The sequence below is a fragment of the Sinohyriopsis cumingii genome, chromosome 9 (genome assembly GCF_028554795.1).
Source record: "Sinohyriopsis cumingii isolate HCF-2022 chromosome 9, ASM2855479v2, whole genome shotgun sequence".
NCBI lineage: Eukaryota > Metazoa > Mollusca > Bivalvia > Unionida > Unionidae > Sinohyriopsis > Sinohyriopsis cumingii.
Window position 1 is genome coordinate 82,986,075 of NC_142969.1, and position 23,387 is coordinate 83,009,461.

General features: G+C 35.4%; 1 protein-coding gene across 1 annotated transcript; it reads left to right on the forward strand.

Annotated features, from left to right (window-relative positions):
* The first annotated feature begins 526 nt into the window (after positions 1-526).
* On the forward strand, positions 527-14,653 carry LOC149792136 (uncharacterized). Its single transcript, XM_089970661.1, has 8 exons — positions 527-613; positions 2,619-2,819; positions 3,733-3,846; positions 4,253-4,447; positions 5,161-5,247; positions 6,167-11,872; positions 12,366-12,459; positions 12,895-14,653. Exons 1-8 carry the CDS (start codon positions 550-552, stop codon positions 12,980-12,982), a joined length of 6,549 nt encoding a protein of 2,182 aa, XP_089826787.1. The 5' UTR covers positions 527-549; the 3' UTR covers positions 12,983-14,653.
* The last annotated feature ends 8,734 nt before the right edge of the window (positions 14,654-23,387 follow it).

Genomic DNA, 23,387 nt, shown 5'->3' on the forward strand with positions numbered 1-23,387 from the left:
AACTGGGCTGTCCTTAGAAATTCATATAGACTTGCTGCCTTTCCCAGATCACATAAACTGTTTTGTCCCTAGAAAGCTGTACAGACCTGCTGTCTTTCTCAGATCGCATAAACTGTATTGTCCATTGAAAGCTATATAGACCTCCTACCTTTTCAAGATTTTAAAATCTGATCTGGCCCTAGAAAGCTATGTAGACCTCATACCTTTTTCAGATTTTAGAATCTGGTCTGTCCTATGAAATCGATATAGACTTTTTAGATTATACGTTCCACTTAAACTTGATTACGAATCAATTTGAAACCATGGAATGACCAAACCCCATTAATACATTATGGTATAATAAAAGACAGTAATGTTATGCTTTGTCCGAAAACAATGGCAAAACTTGTAAAGTGATAGCAACTTAGGAAGAAAGAATAAATTCGCACGTAGGCGTCAAAATATTTGCCTGCGCATAACACCAGCATGAGGTCTGCTTTAGCATTATGCATCACTGATAACGTAACCTCTTCCGGTAGATTGTAAAATCAATTTTGATGACATGCCGAAATGGTGGTGCAAGTGTGGATTTGGGGTGTGCTTATGTACTTAATTGGATATTCATGGACGTATGGTAGGTAACGACTTTGCTAAGGTAAATCAACCCAAGAACGGAATGTTTCGTATTAGCGTTTTGTGCACAGAAACTGTCTTAATGTTCGAGATCATTAAAAAAAATTCGACTGTCTAAAATATCTTCATTTAACGAGTTGTTCACTGATATAGGAATATTCAATTACCTCATTGTCCCTAGTTCAAATCTGAAATAAATGACTTTAATTTAAATTTTTGTAAAGTCTTCTTACTGCAGGAGGAATAGTTAGTCAAAATTTGATACAGTTCATAGTATTTGAAGGCTTGTTAGATCATGTAATCTTTGACATATTTATAAAGATAATAGCAGAGAGACCAATATGAAAGTAATCATATCATGTGCGATATATGAAATTAAATAATGATTATGTTGTAAATGTGTTTGTCATTTTCTTTAAACTGTCGATAATATTTTCTCTAAATAACTTGAACATCTTCATGCGGATTTTCAGAATTGTCATCTTCATAAATAGCGTTTCCGACTTGTTATTTTCACAAAATGTATTACTTGTGGATATGTCAATGCGTTTCCGACTTGTTATTTTCACAAAATGTATTACTTGTGGGTATGTCAATGCGTTTCCGACTTGTTATTTTCACAATATTTATTACTTGTGGATATGTCGATGCGTTTCCGACTTGTTATTTTCACAAAATGTATTACTTGTGGGTATGTCAATGCGTTTCCGACTTGTTATTTTCACAATATTTATTACTTGTGGATATGTCGATGCGTTTCCGACTTGTTATTTTCACAAAATGTATTACTTGCGGGTATGTCAATGCGTTTCCGACTTGTTATTTTCACAATATTTATTACTTGTGGATATGTCGATGCATTTCCGACTTATTTTCGCAAAATTTATTACTTGTGGATATGTCGATGCATTTCCGACTTGTTATTTTCACAAAATTTATTACATGTGGATAGATAAAACCTTGACAATAATTGCACATATTGCGTAGTTATCCCTGCGATTTTATTACTATCACTATCATATATATAGTATTTTGCAACAAGTCATGTTTAAGAAATGTCAGATGTCGAATAACGGCATAAAATAGAACACATTCCAGATGAAATTGTATTGTATTTATCTATGTAGACAAATAGAATAACAAGATACAAATATTTATATCTCTGAGTCTGTATTTAGTTAAGGCTACGTTAAGATTCATATACAGTGAATAATTTATCTACCACAGATCATACCATTTTACAGACCTTGGATAGTCTCTTTAAAGGAGATTTATTCGCAAACAAATCAAACCAATTTCATGTTTGCATTCTTAATGGACTCGTTGTTTTTGTCTATTTACCTTTTGACACACTTGGACCCATATTGTTAACCGCATTACTATCAGAAGTTAATATAACTCTATAAGATAGATCTAGACCTGCCATTGAATCGATATAGCTTACTGCCTTTCTTTCTGACTGGCTGTCCTTTTATATATCGATGAATCCACAGGCTATAGATTTGTAGTCCCCATTCTTTTTGATGATACTTTACCACTAATTCACAAATGTGCGAAGGAATATGTCTGTGGGTTTCTAAGCTCACCCAGACCAGGCCAGATCGGTACCTATGACAGTTCTCTAGTGACGTCACATTACGTGAATTATTTCTGCACAATATGACCTTTCAAGTGTTGATGTGCCGCTAGACAAATGTAATAAGAGAAGCTTATAAATAGTTCGGTGAGTTATCAACATAGGAACAGAAATTAAGGAAAAGTAATTAAGAAATAAACCGGGATACATATTCCTTTCCTGCAGGAGTTTAGTTACCAAATGCTATCACTATCTTATCTAAGTAGCAGTTTTCAGTTGATGGCTTTCCATAAGTTACGAAGATGATATTTCTCTCATTGTCACTTTCCATATTTATTTTGATCTTTTTATTTTTGAATGATATTTTAAAGGATCATCTCTCATGTAAATGTTATTAAAATCACCCATACATTCATGTGACACATTTCAGGTGTAGAATTTGAGTTGCTAAAATTCGACAACCAAAGATGGTCCTTGGCCTTTCTGACCTGTCAGGCTAACAACGGTAGTTTACCAGGAAGAATTTCAACAGACGGACGGTTACAGTATCAGTTTTTGCATTCTAGCCTTCAGTATTATCCCAGTTGTTTCTGGATTGGAGCTACGTACGATCATGTTGATATTTTTCAAGGTAGAATATTTTGACTTTTACATAAACATTCCATAGTTCCGTTTAACTGAACATACCATTCTGAGCGAAATGTTTGCTTTGTTTCTTTTGTGGAGGAGAAAAACGTTTGTTGTGCACTGAATTTACAGTCTGTAGAGTATGATCATATATTTTACAATTTACAGTTTTACACGAATTCAGTACTTCCTTTCAATTTCCCCAAACGGTCAACCAAGCAAAATAATTGGCTTCAAACAACTTCTGGAATATCTTGGAAGCGGGATCGGCAACCTAGTTTACATAGCGTGCCACTTTTTTCAGGATTAATTACAAAATGAACAAGGGCATGCCACCAGTAAGAGAGTAACACTGTTGAAACCAAAATTTTTGGCTGCCCTCCGCGTGCCACACGAAACCTCTTGACACGCCACCTTACGTGTGCCATAATTTACCGACACCTGTATTAGAAATCAGTAGTAAAAACTTTGTTAAATCTGCAACATCCATGTATATATTTCATATTATATTTCAATGATGCTCATGCAATTATACATGCGAATCCCGGGTGTCTGAGTGTCTACGGCGATTGCCTTTACAGATTACCATCTCACTTCTGCTCGCTTGGGTTTGAATCTCATTTCCGACAACATACTTATGTTAGAAGGTTTGCCAGTAGCTTCCCGTGGATTGTTGGTTATTTCCTGGTTTTACCGAATTTATTTCTCCACTAAATATACTGGCTGCCATGTTTAGCCTGACATGTGGTGAAAAATGTCGTGAAACCCACAAAAAAACCCCCAAAACAAACCAATATTAGACTTCTGTGATGCTTTTCCTTGCTTCGCCATTGCCTAAATTAATAATGTGTTAGTTATATGTTTAGTACTATTGACAAGTTACAGCATTATGTTTGATCCAAGTCTTTATATTTTAGAGGAAAAATATCCCATAGAATGTTGCGAAATTATTAAGAAGCACGGCAATCAAACAAAGGTGGACTGTGTGGAATGCAGTGGATCGGCTTATCACAGATACCTGTGTGCCAAAGGTGAGAGAATTGTTATACTTGTGCTCAGTTCCAGATATTGATGGTTCCTTTCTTAATGTTATCGGTACACATGCTGAGAGGTTGTTAGCTAGGGTTGAAGCAGTTATCAGCATTACGTGCAACGTTCGCACTTGATTTAATGACGTTTATAACTTGCTCTATTGTATTAGAATCAGTCGATTTAGACCAAAACAAATCTTTAGATTATTTTAAACATATGCATTTAAAAACTTTAACAAGAAAGTTTCCTATTCTAGGGAAATATTTGAACTATTCCAATTTATTATTTATCTTTTCAAATAGGTCAGCCATTTTTTAAGCGTTCAAAATTTGGACAAATAAACTGAAATGTTATTAGTAAAGATATATTTTTGCCGCCTGTTAACAACTGCAGGTATATATTCAGATGGCTACATAGTTACAGAAGCTATACAGTCTCAAGAGAGTCGAAGCTGGAATAATGCTTCTAGCATTTGTAAATCGCAAAAACTTTCCCTGCCGTCTAAAGACGATAAGGGCTTTCAAGAAAAGCTCAAGGTGAATGGCTCGCAAACATTTTGGACAACAATCGTCAGACGGCTTAATACAAATCCAGGAGTAGGTGAGCAAATTTATCTTTGAAATAGATTTTAATTCTCATGAATAGTGATGAGAGTACGCCAATTTAACGTCGGAAATCAAATAACAAAATGATTCTCATGTGATTGACTTAATTGGGTGAAAATATTGATTGTTTTGTTATTATCTCGAAATCACACGATTCCTGGTTAGGTTAATTTACCAAAGCTACAGGGAATTCGAACAATGGGTGAAAATATTGATAGTTTCGTTATTTATCTCTAAATCACATGATTCCTGGTTAGGCCAATTTACTAAACCTAGTGGAAATTGTAACATTCAGTACTAATAATAACTCTATGACAATTTATCAAGTAGTTCTACGAAAAATAGTACATAAACAACGCGTCATAATTTAAAACTAGGCTTGGTTTAAACAGAATCAGGTCGTGTGATATGAAATCAGATCAAGGGAAAATGGCAAAATGTACAATGGTGAAATTAAAATGACTGTCGTGTAAAAAAACAATATTTCCAAACCGCGACTGCATAATTCCGATATTTCGAATATATTAATATTTACGTTGTGCATAAAATAAAATCTTACGAAGTGTGTTAGCTATGGACCTTTTTCTGTGCAAAATTTTAATTTTGTTTCATGACCCGCGTCAGAGATTTCCATCCTCCATGGAATTGTACACCAACATTTTCCTTTGACACGATTTTTGAATTTAATTTTTTTTCATTATTTGTTAGGTGGTGATCAGATTCCCATTTGCTTCTGTAATGGATCCATCCGATTCTACGACTGTCCAGAAAAACAAACAATATTTTGTATAGCAGGTAAGTTATAACATTTCCAGAGTGATAATTAAACAACAGTAGGAATAGGAACCATCGATTGGAATGTTTTAAGTATGCAATAAATATGGATGTGTTACAAGTAACAGAGTAGAAGCAACTACTTTTTGTACAAGAAATATTACTATATTTTACAGGCAACATAGTAAAACCAATTACTTTTTGTAAAAATACTATGACTATGTGTTACAAGAAAAATAGAAGAAACTATGAATTTTCGCACAGGAGGAAAAGCACATGGAAATATAAATATTACGAGATCACACAATATAATCTTTTCTCTTGCACATTGAATCTTGCATTTGGAATTTTAACAGTGCAATTAAAATCAGATTTAATGTGTACATCTACTGGAAACATAAATATTTATCGTCTTTTTAAAAGCAAATTTCATGTGTACATCTACTGGAAATATAAATCTTTATCTTCTCTTTAAATACAGTCATTTCAACGAGTAATACAAATGAGATTATAATTGAAAATTAAAATTTATTTTCAATTATGATATAATAGACTTGGATATGTCTTCCTGGTAAGACATCTATAATTCTAGCGCAATTGAATAAATTGTTTAATCTAGAAATTATTTTATCACCTTAGGTATAAACCCGTAGCGTGATACAAGTATTTTAATATACTCGTATCTAGGTCCGATTAATGTCCCAACCGAAAAATATCTAGAACTCGGGATTTAATTTCAACAATAAACGAAGTCGAAATTTTATTAACATAACACACTGTAATTTGTTTTCCTTTCATTAAGACAACACACTGTATTTTGTTTTCCTTTCATTAAGACAACACACTGTATTTTGCTTTCCTTTCATTAGGATAATATACTGTATTTTGCTTTCCTTTCATTAAGACAACACATTATGTTGCTTTCTTTTCGTCTCTTCAGAAACAACATATACGGCAACACATGAATCAATCACAGAAGTCTCTGCAACTCCAACGAACGTCTCCACTGTTAGTACTGAATCAGCTATAAAATTAATTGCCCTTTCCAAGAACGTTCAATCAGGAATCTATAACTCAACTAAAGATTTCACCACAGTGACATTGGCAAACTCAAAATCAGCTACAACATTCTTAACATTCGAATCGGCTATTCCTATCGCAAGTTCTGAATCAACTACGGAATTCACCACCTTCATATCGACTGTTCCTACTGCAAGTTCAAAATCAGCTACAGAATTCAGTACATTTACATCGGTCATTCCAGCTACGATTTTTAAATCAGCTAAAGAGTTCAGCACATTTTCATCGGCCATTCCAACTACGAGTTCTAGATATACTACAGAATTATCTACAGTTCCAAAGTTCACTTCTACTCTTGCTACCAGGTCACCTACAGAATTTACCACAGCTGCCTCGGTCGTACCTATCGAAAGCTCAAAATCAACATCAATAGTCACAACCATTCTTGCGATCGCTGTTGATTCCAGTGTCAAAGCGACGACAAACTTTAATATTGAAAGCTCTGAAGGAATCACAGAATTTGCCACCTTTCCAACAACCAGTACCATTAAATCTAAATCAAGTCATGAATTTCCAAAGGCGATTCACACCTCGCACATTGAATCAATGATAGATTTTGACGCACTTCAATCGTCAAGTACTGAATTTACCATCTCTTTTATACCGTCCAGTATTGAATTTACCACCATCTCTTCTATACCGTCGAGTACGGAATTTACCAATTCTTATATACCATCGAGTACTGAATTTACTATCTCTTCTATACCGTCAAGTACTGAATTTACAACCATCTCTTCTATACCGTCAAGTACTGAATTTACAATCTCTTTTATACCGTCAAGTACCGAATTTACCATCTCTTCTATACCGACAAGTACTGAATTTATCATCTCTTCTATACCGTCAAGTACTGAATTTACCATTTCTTCTATACCGTCAAGTACTGAATTTACCACCATCTATTCTATACCGTCAAGTACTGAATTTACCACCATCTCTTCTATACCGTCGAGTACTGAATTTACCATCTTTTCTATACCGTCGAGTACTGAATTTACCAACTCTTCTATACAGGCGAGTTCTGAATTTACCATCTCTTCTATACCGTCAAGAACTGAATTTATCATCTCTTCTATACCGTCGAGTACTGAATTTACCACTATCTCTTCTATACCGTCGGGTACTGAATTCACCATTTCTTCTATACCGTCAAGTACTGAATTTACCACTATCTCTTCTATACCGTCGAGTACTGAATTTACCATTTCTTCCATACCGTCGAGTACTGAATTTACCACTATCTCTTCTATACCGTCGAGTACTGAATTTACCATCTCTTCTATACCGTCGAGTTCTGAATTTACCATCTCTTCTATACCCTCAAGTACTGAATTTACCATTTCTTCTATACCGCCGAGTACTGAATTTACCATCTCTTTTATACCGTCGAGTACTGAATTTACGACCATCTCTTCTATACCGTCGAGTACTGAATTTACCATCTCTTCTATACCGTCGAGTACTGAATTTACCATCTCTTCTACACCGTCAAGTTCTGAAATTACCACCATCACTTCTATACCGTCGAGAACTGAACTTAACATCTCTTCTATACCGCCGAGTACTGAATTTACCAGTATCTCTTCTATACCGTCGAGTACTGAATTTACCATCTCTTATATACCGTCGAGTACTGAATTTACCAACTCTTCTATACAGGCGAGTTCTGAATTTACCATCTCTTCTATACTGTCAAGTACTGAATTTACCATCTCTTCTATACCGTCGAGCACTGAATTTACCAACTCTTCTATACAGTCGAGTACTGAATTTATCATCTCTTCTATACCGTCAAGTACTGAGTTTACCACCATCTCTTCTATACCGTCGAGTACTGAATTTACCATTTCTTCTATACCGTCGAGTACTGAATTTACCATCTCTTCCATAGCGTCGAGTATTGAATTTACCACTATCTCTTCTATACCGTCGAGTACTGAATTTACCATCTCTTCTACACCGTCAAGTACTGAATTTACCACCATCACTTCTATACCGTCTAGTGCTGAATTTACCATCTCTTCTATACCGTCGAGTACTGAATTTACCACCATCTCTTCTATATCGTCGAGTACTGAATTTACCATCTCTTCTATACCATCGAGTACTGAATTTACCAACTCTTCTATACAGTCGAGTACTGAATTTGCCATCTCTTCTATACCGTCAAGTACTGAATTTATCATCTTTTCTATACCGTCAAGTACTGAATTTACCACCATCTCTTCCATACCTTCAAGTACTGAATTTACCATTTCTTCCATACCGTCGAGTACTGAATTTACCATCTCTTCCATACCGTCGAGCACTGAGTTTACCACTATCTCTTCTATACCGTCGAGTACTGAATTTACTATCTCTTCTATACCGTCGAGTACTGAATTTACCATCTCTTCTATACCGTCAAGTACTGATTTTACCATAATCTATTCTATACCCTCAAGTACTGAATTTACCATTTCTTCTATACCGTCGAGTACTGAGTTTACCATCTCTTCTACACCGTCAAGTACTGAATTTGCCAGCTCTTCTATACAGTCGAGTACTGAATTTACCATCTCTTCTATACCGTCAAGTACTGAATTTATCATCTCTTCTATACCGTCGAGTACTGAATTTACCACCATCTCTTCTATACCGTCGAGTGCTGAATTTGCCATCTCTTCTATACCGTCGAATACTGAATTTATCATCTCTTCTATACCGTCAAGTACTGAATTTGCCACCATCTATTCTATACCGTCAAGTACTGAATTTAAAACCATCTCTTCTATACCGTCAAGTACTGAATTTACCATTTCTTCTATACCGTCGAGTACTGAATTTACCATCTCTTCTATACCGTCGAGTGCTGAATTTACCACCATCTCTTCTATACCGTCGAGTACTGAATTTACCATCTCTTCTATACCGTCGAGTACTGAATTTACCATCTCTTCTATACCGGCAAGTACTGAATTTGCCATCTCTTCTATACCGTCAAGTACTGAATTTACCAACTCTTCTATACCGTCAAGAACTGAATTTATCATTTCTTCTGTACCGTCGAGTAATGAATTTGCCATATCTTCTTTACCGTCGAGTACTGAATTTACCATCTCTTTTATGCCGTCAAGTACTAAATTTACCACCATCTCTTCTATACCGCCGAGTACTGAATTTACCAACTCTTCTATACCATCAAGTACTGAATTTACCATCTCTTCTATACCGTCGAGTTATTCAAGCTCAAAATCATCAACGTATTTACCAACATCTCCAATGACCCTTTCTATGATAAGCAAGGAAATAGCTCCAGATTCGACCGCACTAAAAATATTATCTTTGCATGAAGGCCCCGTGACCAAATATCCATCCAACTCGGAGAGTAAAATCTCTCCATCCAGCTTATATACAACAAGCTCTTCATCCAACTTACATTATACAGGCTCCACATCCAACTTACGTACTACAAGCTCTAAAACGGCCACAGAATTTACCTCTTTCACATCGACTGCTTCTATTGCAAGCCCTAATTCAAGTACAGAATTCACCATATTCGCATCTGCCATTCCTATTGCGACGTCGGAATCGACTAAAGAATTCAACACATTCCCACCCACCATTCCTTCTACAATTTATAAATCACACACAGAATACTCCACAGTTTTCAAGCACATATCTGCCATCACTGCAAAATCACCTACAAATATCACCTCATTTGTATCGGCCTTACCAGTCGAAAGCTCTAAATCAACTTCAGAAGCCTCAACATATATTTCTAATGTACCTGCTGAGACAACTACAGAATGGATCACCTTTTCAAGGATATCGTTTGAGAAAAGTTCAAAACCAACCAACAACCTAACCAAATTGATATCCAGTTTACAAACTGTATGCTGTATATCTACTACACTGATATCAGCCGACCCTACTGTAAACTATAAATCAACAACAAACTTCAAAACATTGCAATCGGTTATTTTAACTACATCTTCTAAATCATTTACAGAATCCACCCCATTCACATTTGACATTTATACCGCAACTACATCAACTAAAATAACCAGCAGAATTCCGACTCCCTTGCGAATTGATACTACCAAGCCACCCATAGAAGTCATTACATTTGCACCTGCCATTCCAAATAAAAGTTCTAGGTCAGTCACAGAATTGGCAAAACAGAATTTGACCATTTCTACAGTGACTCTGAGATCAACTGTCAAACTCACCAGGGTTACATCAGCTATTATTCCTAACACAGGCTCACATCTAACAACAGAAGTCATCGTGTCAAGGCACAGCTACACTGCTGGTACCAAATCACCCACTAAATTCACCTCATTCACATCAGTCATTAATATGCAAATCTCGAAATCTAATATAGAATTTACCAGATGGGCATCGACCATTACAAATGCAAACTCTAAATCAACTACAGAATTCGTCACACTTGCATCGAACTTTACATCAGGTAAAATGTCAACCTCAGTTCCCATGCATTTTGCAAGTGATACTGCCAAATCATCCATTATATTTGAAACGAGAACTCCTACTGAAAACACAATATTAGATACAGAATTTGCCTCATTGGGATCGGTCATTCCTTCTGAAATCTCAAAATCACCGGGAAAATTCATGACAATTCTTACTACCTCTTTCACTGATTACTTTCATGCAACTCCGGACGTTTCCTTATTATCAACGACCCCTTATATTGAATTCTCAAAATCAATCACAGAATTTCCTTTCCTTCCAAAAACCACTAGTGATAGCTCAAAATCAAGTAGTGCGTGGACATTTATAATTCCTACTTCAAGTGTTAAATTTACTACCGAATTCAACTCAATGAAATCGGACATTCCTAAAGAAACCTCACATTCAACCAGAGAATTAATCACATTCACTTCAGGCATTCGTACAGCAAGCCTTTCAACAAGAAAAGACTTCATCACAGTTCCAAAGCACATTTCTGCCCATACTACCAAATCATATACAGAATTTACCACACTTTTATTAGCCAATCCCACTGTAACCTCTAAACCACCTACAGAAATTACCACAGTCTCATCGGGCATGTCTACTAAATCCTCTAACTCACCTACAGAATTTTCGACATTTAGAACGATCACGTCTGCCGAAACTCCAAAATCACTTACACAGTTTACCACGTTCACAACGCGCATATCTACCAGAGCCTCTAAATCGCCTGATGAATTTTTAACATTCACATCTGTTATATCAAGTGCGGCATCAGCTAAAGAACTCATCACACTGGTAGTGTCATCGTTTAATGAAGGTTCCAAAGGAGCTACACAGCTTATCAATTCACTATCAAATTTATCTAGTGTAAGCCCTAAATCAGCGGTCGATTTTGCAACACATAGCCTGACTCCATCTACCGCAAACTCAAAATCAACTGCAAAATATATCACCGAAAATTTAAGACCAGTTACAGAGTCGTCCTTTTCTATTGCCAGATCCGAATCAACCAAAGGATTTATTTCATTTTCATCGTCTTTAATTTCAACCTTTGGTAATGCCGGAAGTTCAACGAATTTACCAACACTAGAGGAAAAAACAACAGGTACGTACGTGCTTATGTATATAATAGTAGGTAAAAGACACAAGGCAGGGAGATACTATATTCGCTTGGCGTTTTTATAACCTTATTGATAATTGCAAGGCAAAAACGAAAATGTAATTGGTAAAAAGAAAACAATTCGAAGAGTATAAAAAAGGTCTGATATAAATGATAAGAGACACTATTTTATTTATGTTTTGTTCTATTCCTAATTGTTAAGACACAGTTTTGATGAGATATCTTTTGTAACATATCAAAAACCTTAATGGTCAATATCTCTATATACATGGAATTTATATGAATATATCTAAATAATAAGGCTATAACAAAGCAAATAGTTCAAAGTGATAAAGAAAAATGACATTGGTATCTGTTTATAAAGTAACATTATGGTAAAGATAATCACAGTATAATCTTTTGAAAAGGTTTTCATGTTCATAAACGAATAATGCCGTTGTTTACTACACAACTAATACACTAATTTATTATTTTACAGACAATGTGTATTGGCCTGTAATCATCGGAGCTTGCGTTGCAGTTATCCTAATTGTGATGATCGTTACATGGGTTGTTTTACTCAAATCCACACGGTTAGAATGAGATCCCTTTCTTGAAGACAAACGTGGAAATGTTTTCATCAAATGACGGAAACCATCACATATGGTTCTATCATTGCTTTTTTCCAAGTCATTTTTGAGTTAGAAAATATTCAGTAGTGGATATCTGGATAATTATGTCATCTCAGACTATACACAATTTATCTGTCTCAATACATTTAGAATATTACATAATTTATTCATCACTTCTTTGATGTACGATGTAAATGTTTGTTTTTAATAAGTTGCATTTATTCGTACGAACATTGTAAAGACTCTCTTTGATGTCAGTTACTATATATATATATATATATATATATATATATATATATATATATATATACACACACACAAATGTCTTGCTTGTATTTTATTCTACCTTTCGGCAGCAACATAGTCCGCTTAAAGAAAGTATATTGTATTTTTCAGGTTCAAAGGAAGTGACGACATGGAGTTAAAAGGCAGAGTCAATAGGAATGACACTGTATGGGAAGAAGATTTTGCAAATCCAGTTTAATAGGTCTTTGAAAAAGCTGCTGAGATTAAGTTAAATGTTAATTTAAATAGAAAATCTGGGCAAGATATGGACAAAGGTATTGTGTTTCAAAAAGGATTCCTAAAAATCCGTTAACATTGACAAATGTATTGAGTTTCAAAGTAAGACTAAATATATTAGAATCTGTGGAAACTTTGACATTAATGAATGTTTTGAAATGAGTACGACTATTTTGCACTTCAAAATGTAGAAGACGCCAATAGTCTCTTCAAGGACAATTCAACATGATGAACATAACAGAAAAGTATGGATAAACAACTTTGGTCGACTTAATAGAGACATATCGCCTCATAACATGCTTGTAAGGGCCATATTCCATCAGCGTGTTCACTCATGATACTGCACTAGCGATGCATTTGACATGACTGTTTTTGCTTCTCCTCTGGACAGAGACAATCGCACCGACAACGCCTATGATGGAGACTGTCACCAGAACAGAATGCTAGAAACGCGTAGAAATAAACAGTCTTTCAATGGGAGTTTCTAGACGTGTATAACGAACATATGGTTGACCAAGCAAAATATTTAAGCAAATGAAGAAGGAATCGAATTAATAGATGCTTTCGAAAGGATTTTGGCACTTTTAAATCAGGCATGTCACACTGTCCACCTACCATTCTTGTATACATTGTGTGACGAAAAATGAGTACACCAGATAAAACAAATGGGGAAAAAGTAATGGTCTTTTTAAATCCGATATCTATGGTAACTCGTAGGAGTCTTTATTAATTTTCGGTCTTTGAAATTCCATGGAATTATACTTACGTCTGTTGAAGTTTGGCAAATTCTAAACCCATCATTATTCTTTAAGTTATGAACATATTCTTGACATACTCAGGATCAGTACGTATTAGTATTGACAATCATCATCTAGTTCCAAGGTTGCTAGAGTTTCAAAATCTATTTGGAATGACTAAACCTTAAGCATTGACCATTGTGAGATGCTTATGAGACTCATGTTCATGCATTGCATGGATTTAATGGTACTGGTAGTAATATCATGCATATTTTGTGTAACTATTACACCTAGGTTTCGGTGAATCGGGATGGCTCAGTGGCTAGCTACCCTAACTCACGACCGAAAGGGTGCAGGTTCGAATTTTACTGCCGTACCAACCTGGGTCACCTACCATGGTATCATTGGGCAAATCACTTTACTTCAATTGCTTCGACACTGAATTACCTTTTCGTATTGCTGTGCTGTACTTCAACAAAACAAATGAAACCAAAACAATTAGAATTCATTGTCTTTCAAAGTGTTAGATAACTTGGCCGTGCCATAGCTTTATGTTACATGAATTTGATTATGTGAACCATATGCTACTTGTATTTGCAGTATGTTAACTATATGTATCACGCATATGTGTTATGTTAACTATATACTAAATATATTTGAAGTATATTAACTGTATGTTACATGTATTTGCAGTATGTTATCTATATGTTTCACGTATTTGTGTTATGTTAACTATAGGTTAAATATATTTGAAGTATATTAACTGTAAGTTACATGTATTTGCGGTATGTTTAATTTATGTTAAGCATATGTTATGTTACACCATTTGCTTTGACTTTATTTCTTTTCTCACTCTGCAGTTTCCGTTCTATTTTTAGATTAGTGCAGTTCATTTGTTTGCTTGCATGTACATTTGTAAATTGAACACTTCCTAATTGTTATGTTTGTGTTTCTTCTAATAAATATTTTGGGTTGGTTTGTTTGCTCTTCATGTTAGAATACAGCATTGTAACCTGTTGTGTTTTGCTTTATATGTGATCTATATTGCATGCCATATATATTTAGTTAATTGTATTTTTAGAGATTTTGGGACTGAATTTCATTATGTGGTCAAAACACACGGTATGTGTGTCATACATTATTTCGTTCTTTATTTACTTATGACTGACATAGACTCATGCTTTTAAATACTTTATGTAGTCAGTAAAGATGACTCGTATCGTAAACAAGATTATCCACGGATCAACGTTGCATGCATGAATTATCAATACTGGAAATCTATATCGAGGAGAAAACATTGTGGTTATGTGACTGTGGTGATATGACTGCGGTGATATTACTGTGGTGATGTGACTTTGGTTACGTGACTGTGGTGATATGACTGCGGTGATATAACTGTGGTGATGTGACTGTGGTGATATGACTGTGGTGATATAACTGGTGATCTGACTTCGGTTATGTGACTATGGTGATATGACTGCGGTGATATTACTGTGTTGATGTGACTGTGGTGATATGACTGTGGTGATATAACTGGTGATCTGACTGGTTATGTGACTGAAGTGATATGGCTGTGGTTATGTGACTATGGTAATATGACTGTGGTAATATTACTGTGGTGCTGTGACTTTGGTTATGTGACTGAGTGATATGACTGTGGTTATGTAGATAATATTAGCTGCATGTTACGATACCCTTTTCGAAAAATATATATCTTGTTGCGTGATTGAAATCCTTATGCTGTATTCACTGTAATGAGTATCGTGAGAGTTATTCATGTAATACGCAATATGTAGAAAAATATGTCTGGGGATACTTAGTGATGCAAAAGGAAATTGAGCCTATTAAAATAAAGTAATAACAGAAATCAGATTAAAAAACGCTTATTAGGTTACAAGGTAAGCATTTTGTTTTGGTGTATTTAATGTATAAGGCTATCAATCTCAGCAGTTGTGGCCTTGTTACATCTAAACTTAAGATTGATTCAGCCCAGTTTAAAGAGATAAACTGTATATAAAGGCGTGCAAAAATTTCTTACAGATATTACGGTAGTTTAATTTGATACGAGTATCGTAACCTTCAGCAGCAGAGAGGGTGAACAGACCACTTAAGGGAATGGTCACCCTTGTGTTTAGACAAAAATAAATAGTGACCCTTCATAGAGGTCAATACCACGTCTACGATTGTTTGTCCCAAACAGAATTGTAGACGAACCCTCTCTGCTGCTATCAATCTTGGGAATCTTCATCTGAATCATGGGAATCTTTTGTTTTGTTCTTCAAGTAATATTCAAGTTCTGATGGTGGTTTTGGATTTATGTTCTTTCTTTTTCTGTAATAGTTGATCAAACTTCTGTATCGATCTCCACCGCAGTTTTTGCAAATCTGATATAATCCTCTAACGCCATTGTTACATCCAACACATCTTCGTGAACCAGCATGAGGATTTTTCTTTAAAATATAATTATGTTTTTTGCAATATTCTCCACGACACCTTTTGTTGCATTTATCTGTTGTTCCTTGAATTAACCACGCACAGTTGTTCATTATATGAATGATATCTGTTTAATTAAATTTATCCAAATATTTTATCAAGACCCACACGATATCTTGTTCTAGGATCATGTAAATTTATTGTTATAAATCCATGCGGAGTAGCTTGCGCTCGTGAAAAGAAATTTCTGAATTTAATTATATCCATGTCACCGCTGCACCAAGTTTGATGAATATTTCGCAGCGTGTGTGTGTCTACGCCATTAAACACGACTAAAATATTACAATTGTCCCTGATTACTTTTGGTATTTGTGTATATCGCTGAGTAACATAGATAACATCTGTATTTTTATGTCTGCCGCGAGAAAATATCCTGGCTGGATTTGATTGTTTATCTAGCATCACATCATCATATACAACTAAATTAATAATAAATCCGTCTAAAAAATCAACGGACGGTGCTTCATCAATATCTGTTATAAACTCTATGACATCATTATCTTCGTCCAGTAATCTTGCATTTTCGTTAAAATCTTTTAATACTTCATAACATCGTTGATCATCAGCGGATGGTGCTACCAAATACAACTTATCCCATTTCAACCATCTCATTATCAGATTAAGTAATAACTGCGTCTTACCCGATCCAGATGGTCCTATGATAATCATTCTGATGGAATTCGGTAGCGCAGGATGATGCTTAACAGGTTCTCGCTGCCGAGTTGCTGAGAAATCAATTATATCCATATATATTATAACATGAATTTATATTGTTTACGCTGTAGAGTTAAAACTCCAACTACTGATTTAGCTACAGCTATAACAAAAAATAAAAAAATAGCGTATGGTGGAAAATGTTCTGTATGCGGTAGAAAGAAATTTTCGTTTTTACCTAATAAGCGCGGTGGTGATATTGCTAATTTGATGTCAAAATTTCCGGGTACTCCATGGACTAAATACCCAGGAGAAAAACATCTACCAGGATATAGTTATTGCGGTCCTGGTACTCGACTCGATATCAGGCTCGATAATCAAGATCAACCAAAACCAGGCGAGGAACCAGTAAACGCTATTGATCGAGCTTGTCATGAGCATGATGTGGCTTATAAAAATAAAGATCTACAACATAGGCATATTGCAGATGTGAAATTAATTCACGCGTTAAATTCCTTAAAAAATAAAAATATCAGAGAATCATTAGCTAGTTGGTTAGTAAGATCTGCGATGAAAAGTAAATTAGCGTTTGGGGCTGGTAATTAATAATGGAATTAATTTATTATTCACCAAGATGATATTGGAGAGGCAAAGCAGCAATTGGTAAACTTGCTGATGCAGCAGCGGTTAAACATTCTACTGCTAGCGCGTGGTTATCCAAACAGGCAATATGGCAAATTTATTTACCACCACCGAAACGAATTCAGCACGCGTATTTCGATGTTAGTGTTCCTAAGGAAGTTCATCAAGCAGATATTCTGTTTTTACCACATGATACTGTGCGTGGAAAAACGTACAAGTACGCGTTAACTGTAGTTGACGTTGCAAATAGATATAAAGAGGCAGAGCCGCTATCAACGAAAACATCATCTGAAGTAACCGATGCGTTTGAACGAATTTATCAACGAGGTGGTGGACCACAAAGTGGTCTACGATGGCCACAGCTGCTACAGGTTGATCCTGGTAAGGAATTTCTTGGTCCAGTATCATCGTTGATGAAACGACATAATTCCAAAATACGACGAGGTCATACTGCAATTCACCGTGATCAGGCAATTGTTGAGCGATTTAATCGAACACTTGCTGAGCGGTTATTTGGATATCAATACGCGAAGAAATTTATTCAAGATAAAAGATCTCGCGAATGGGTTGCAAGATTACGAAGCGTGATAGCTGCATTAAATAGCGAGATCACACGAACAACCAACATGAAACCCAAGAGAGCAGTCACAAAAAAATATACCAATACAGCGAAAAGGTACTGAAAAACAAAAAATATTGGGTGATGTTACAGTTAGATATTTATATGAACCGGGTGAACTTGAAGGTGGTAGCGCGAGAGCGACTGATCCTATTTGGAGTGTTGCCACACACAAAATATCCACCGTGACAAGATCGCCAGGTAGACCTGCAATATACAGATTAGATTCGGCTGCTCCTCAACGTGGATTTGTACGTGAGCAACTACAAATAATCCCCACGGATACACAATTACCACCGCGATCACTTAACTAGCACTAGCACCCAAGGCGCTGGCGCCTCTACGTCGATTACACTCAAGACAGGTCAACATGGTATTTTCTCGTGTATGACCGCGACTTCTATCTTTTCTGTCTACGGTAAATTGTCTTGAATCATTACTCGAATACCTCCACAGCATTATACAATTGCAACTTGCGCAATGATTATTCTGCTGCTGTTTTAACTCAATAATAAATTCAGCATCAAGATCAAAATCGCGTTTATATTTTTTATCAGATTGTTTGTATCCGATTAATTTTTTTCTTATTATATCATCATCAATGACGTTAAATTTATTAACGATTTCAGGAATTATAATTCTACGTAATTGAGATATATTTCTCACCCTCGATACCGCTAAATAAACTAAATTTGACCACTCGATGTGATCGTCTACAATCCAGACTCGTGTGTCAGAAATAGTTAATCCCTGAGACGAGTGGATCAGCATAGCGTATCCCAACACCCATGGAGATTTGTCAGCGTGTAATGCATCTTCGACCACACTGATATCAACAGCGACAGTATCATTTAATACGAGATTTTGATTCTCAGTCTGTCCTGGAATATCAACATTAATATTCTGTTTTCGTGTATCTGATGGTCTATATCACAACGGTACGGGTAATTCTGAATATTTTTCTTTATGCAGCTTAAATAACTTCTGTTGTAAATCGTCTCTGATTATTTTTCTGCTTGCTACGATCAAATCGGTGGGTCTCCATAAATTTAAAAAATCACTCATTGAGGTCTCTGAGATTACTCCGCGTATTATTTCACACTGAATTTTGTTTGATTGTAATCTGATTAATTTTTTAAATTCCTTTAAATTTGCATCAAGAGCTCTATGATCATCGTCTATTTCTTCGTAATAATCAAAGAAAATTTTTAACCAATCATGTGGAGATGGTCTAACAAAAGGCGGCGGTTGACCATGATCGCCACACACCACCACAGCGGTATTTTTCGTCAGCAACCAATCAAGAAACGTTTTTAATGTATCCAATGACACCGTACATATCTCGTCCCAAATAATTATTTTAGGTATATATTTTTCTCCCATTCGCTCAGGAGTCCATGTATCCCCGCGCCACCGAAAGAAACTATGATACGTGCACGATTGTGCTTGCCGTTGTTTCATCTGGCGTGCAAGTCTGTGTGTGGGTGTCAGCACGATCATATCTGAATTTCTAAAAACATTAATCGCTCGAGTCGTTTTGCCGCATCCACCAGGTCCATCGAGATATACTGTCTTATATCTAGTTATTGGATCACTCAACGATGGTGCTTTCGACATTTCTGATATTTTATTACACTTACGATAAAAATGTCTCATTGGAACATCTGCTGATTCTGTATAATTGTGTAATATTTCCTTTTTTATTCTCCACGAACTCCATCGTTCATCATTACTTGTAAATTTCATAACAGACTCTAAATATTTACTCGAAATATAAAACGAATCTGTTGCGACTCTGACTGCGGTTTCAGGAAATCTATTAATCATCGATAATAAATTTATAGAAACATAAGCCAACATGGAAGATCTTAGATGAGTATACTGTGGGGAGATATCATTTATGTAACTAACGATCGTACCCAATTTTGTTCCGTCGGATAAATAAACACTTTCTTGATTTACAAATATATTTCTCGCTGTTGTATCAGCGATTATAAAATCGTACTCGGCATCATCTACAATTAATCGTGTGTGATGTGTTTTATGATCATATGCACCACCTTGAGTAAATTTACCTATACTTTTTTTACCGAGATCTTTTGCGGTTTTGAGTTTAATCTCGAGAATTTTAAGAGCTTCTTTGATAATATCATCTTCGGAAACATCAGGACATTTTTCCTTAAACTCGCTAATAACTTCATCAACACTGATAGAATCTGGCATGGGCAACCAAACTTCGGTCTGCGCGTGATATGATATAATTGCCTCACTAACCACCAACGATGTCAGTATCGCACAATCTAGCATATATCGTAATAAAACTATAGGCGCCCAACGTTTTTCACAAAAATGTCTGCCAAACCAAACATAACAAATCTTGTGAAGATTTTCCTTAAGCTCGAATGATTCAACACAAGCGAATCCAGTCAGATCAAAATCAGGTTATGGTCCATTAATTGCCACTCGCGTCATCTCGTTTGTAGGGTGACCGAATCTTTTAAAGTATACAGAACAATCTCCGTATCCTAGAAAACGTCCTGGATAACACGCAACCATATCAACCGAAATAACATCGTTGTAATTATACTTGGTATTCCACAATCCGCCATGTCCGTATTCGACGCAACTTGCACGTACATCCTCGAGTAAATCAAATCGTGTTGGTTTCCATGAATTTCTTTCTCTAGCGAAATGAGCCGCAACAGATGGAACGGTAAAGCAATTAGTTAGTAATTTGTCAGTATTTTCCGCGTGTTTGTACTTGGAAAACTTATCCGCGAGATTTTTCATCTCGTCATGGAGAGATTCTGTTCGATATATTTCACCGTTTGGTCTAACAAACTGATCAAATTCACCTTCCTCATTACTTTTAAATAACCAGAGAATTAATCACATTCACATCAGGCATTCGCACATAATTATCATTGTGGGGTACATTACCATGATATTTGTTATTGTGATATTTGTCCTGTTGGGGTACATTGGCATAATTTTGTCATTGTGTGGGGTGCATTACCAAAATATTTGTCACCTGTCAGGTAGAAGCCAAATGGCATAACAAAGGGTCAGGTATAACCCAAATGGTATAACAAAGGGGAAAGAAAATCTCCCTGTCTATCAGCTAAATGGAAAGAGCTGGATATTACACTTCCCTAGTGTACATTATTTAAATGTGGACCTGTTTATAATAACCTCCTAGGGCAGATGAAATGGTTTTAATTGCCGTTAACTGTGTCATAGGGAGACATTTATAACACATTTAAATAGCAGCAATTACATCACTTGTGTCATAGGAAGACATTTATAACACATTTAAATAGCAGTAATTGCATCACTTGTGTCATAGGGAGACATTTATAACACATTTAAATAGCAGTAATTACATCACTTGTGTCATAGGGAGACATGTATAACACATTTAAATAGTGGCAATTACATCACTTGTGTCATAGGAAGACATTTATAACACATTTAAATAGCAGTAATTACATTCCATGTTACTATTCCTAAATGTACACACACAAAAAAGAAATACGGAGCTAAAAATGTGTAGGCTATACATTTGCCTTTGCAATAGTACAATGAATGGGGAATACAGTTAACTAAAGCACCACTTTCCAAGCATTTTTGCCACCCCCCCCATCTAACAACATAAGTTTGAGATAACACTCAGTTGTAGAAAGTACTGTAGAATCTAGCACTCATTTGTAGAAAGGACTGTAGAGACTAGCACTCAGTTGTGGCAAGGACAGTGGAGACAGTAATCAGTTGTAGCAAGGACTGTGGAGACAGTACTCAGTTGTAGCAAGGACTGTGGATACAGCACTTAGTTGTAGCAAGGACTGGAGACAGCATTCAGTTGTGGCAAGGACTGGAGACAGCACTCACTTGTAGCGAGGACTGGAGACAGCACTCAGTTGTAGCAAGGACTGGAGACTGCACTCAATTGTAGCAAGGAAATATGTGGATTGGAAAAGGGGTCTTGTATCTGTTTCCACAAAAAGATCATTATTTGTTGAGCGTTTAAATGTATTTTATTTATGTTTCTACAAACGAATCATTGTTTGTGGGATATTTCAATGGGTTTTGTATATGTTTTTACAAATAAATCAATGTGGTGTTTCAAAGATGTTGATCTTATGTTGAATATGATAGGATGGGTCTTGCAAAATACTACTATCTTGTACAGGTGACTGTCTTTTAAAGGTGGTTGCCATATATTTGTGGTTGTATTGTATAGGTGACTGTGATATACTGGTTGATGTCTTGTAAAGGTGGCTGTGATATACAGATGGTTGTCTTGCATGGGTGACCATTGATCTTATATGTTTTATTCAAAAGTTTGACAATTAATCTTACATGCTTTATTCAGAAGTTTGACAGTTAATCTTACATGCTTTATTCAAAAGTTTGACCATTGATCTTACATGTTTTATTAAAAAGTCAGTTTGCAAAATATTTAATCAGGTATGGTCACTTAAGCAGATGCAATAAAAACTGCTCAAATGATTTTAACAGTTGACAATTATGTCAATTCAAAATTATCTTTATGCATTTTGTGACAAAGTAAATAATTCAAAATGATTTTTATGTATTGAATGACAGGGTAATTATTCATAATCAATTGTATGCATTTAATGGCAAGCTCAATAATTCAAAATGATCTTTATGTATTTAATGACAACATAAATAATTCAAAATGATCTGTATGCATTTTACAACACAATATTTCTATTCATTTAAAGAGTGCATTTTATATTTTGAACTGAAATTTACCTCAGAATTCTTTCATTGTAGTTCAAGTCTTGTAAATATCATCAGCTATATCCCAGTACTTCTTGTTGCTTGAAATTAGTTAAGTAAAATGCCAAGGATTTTGAATTGGTGTCCACAAATTTGAAATATTTACATATTTTTCAGCAAGAAATATTCATAATCAGATGAGTTATATCATTCGATCTTGAATACAGAAATTGTTGTCTGTTGTTTTGAAGTGACATAACTTCCAAATTCTTTCAGGTGTCTCAAACTTTCAAATTGGTCATGTGACAGGGATGCGCTGTCTTCTGAAATAGATGAGAAACCTTAATTGAACAAAATCATTACTTTATTATTTATGGGTACTTATGTCACATTCAACGAAGGTAATTAAATCAACTCCAATGAATATAATTAATCAACTCCTATGAATATAATTATACAACTCCAATGAATATAATTAA

Excerpts from the sequence above, each read along its gene's own strand:
- LOC149792136 (XM_089970661.1), top strand. The coding sequence starts at position 550 with ATGGTGGTGCAAGTGTGGATTTGGGGTGTGCTTATGTACTTAATTGGA. Across the intron at positions 614-2,618 it reads TGGATATTCATGGACGTATG|GTGTAGAATTTGAGTTGCTA; the intron begins GTAGGTAACGAC and ends GACACATTTCAG. Across the intron at positions 5,248-6,166 it reads AACAATATTTTGTATAGCAG|AAACAACATATACGGCAACA; the intron begins GTAAGTTATAAC and ends TCGTCTCTTCAG.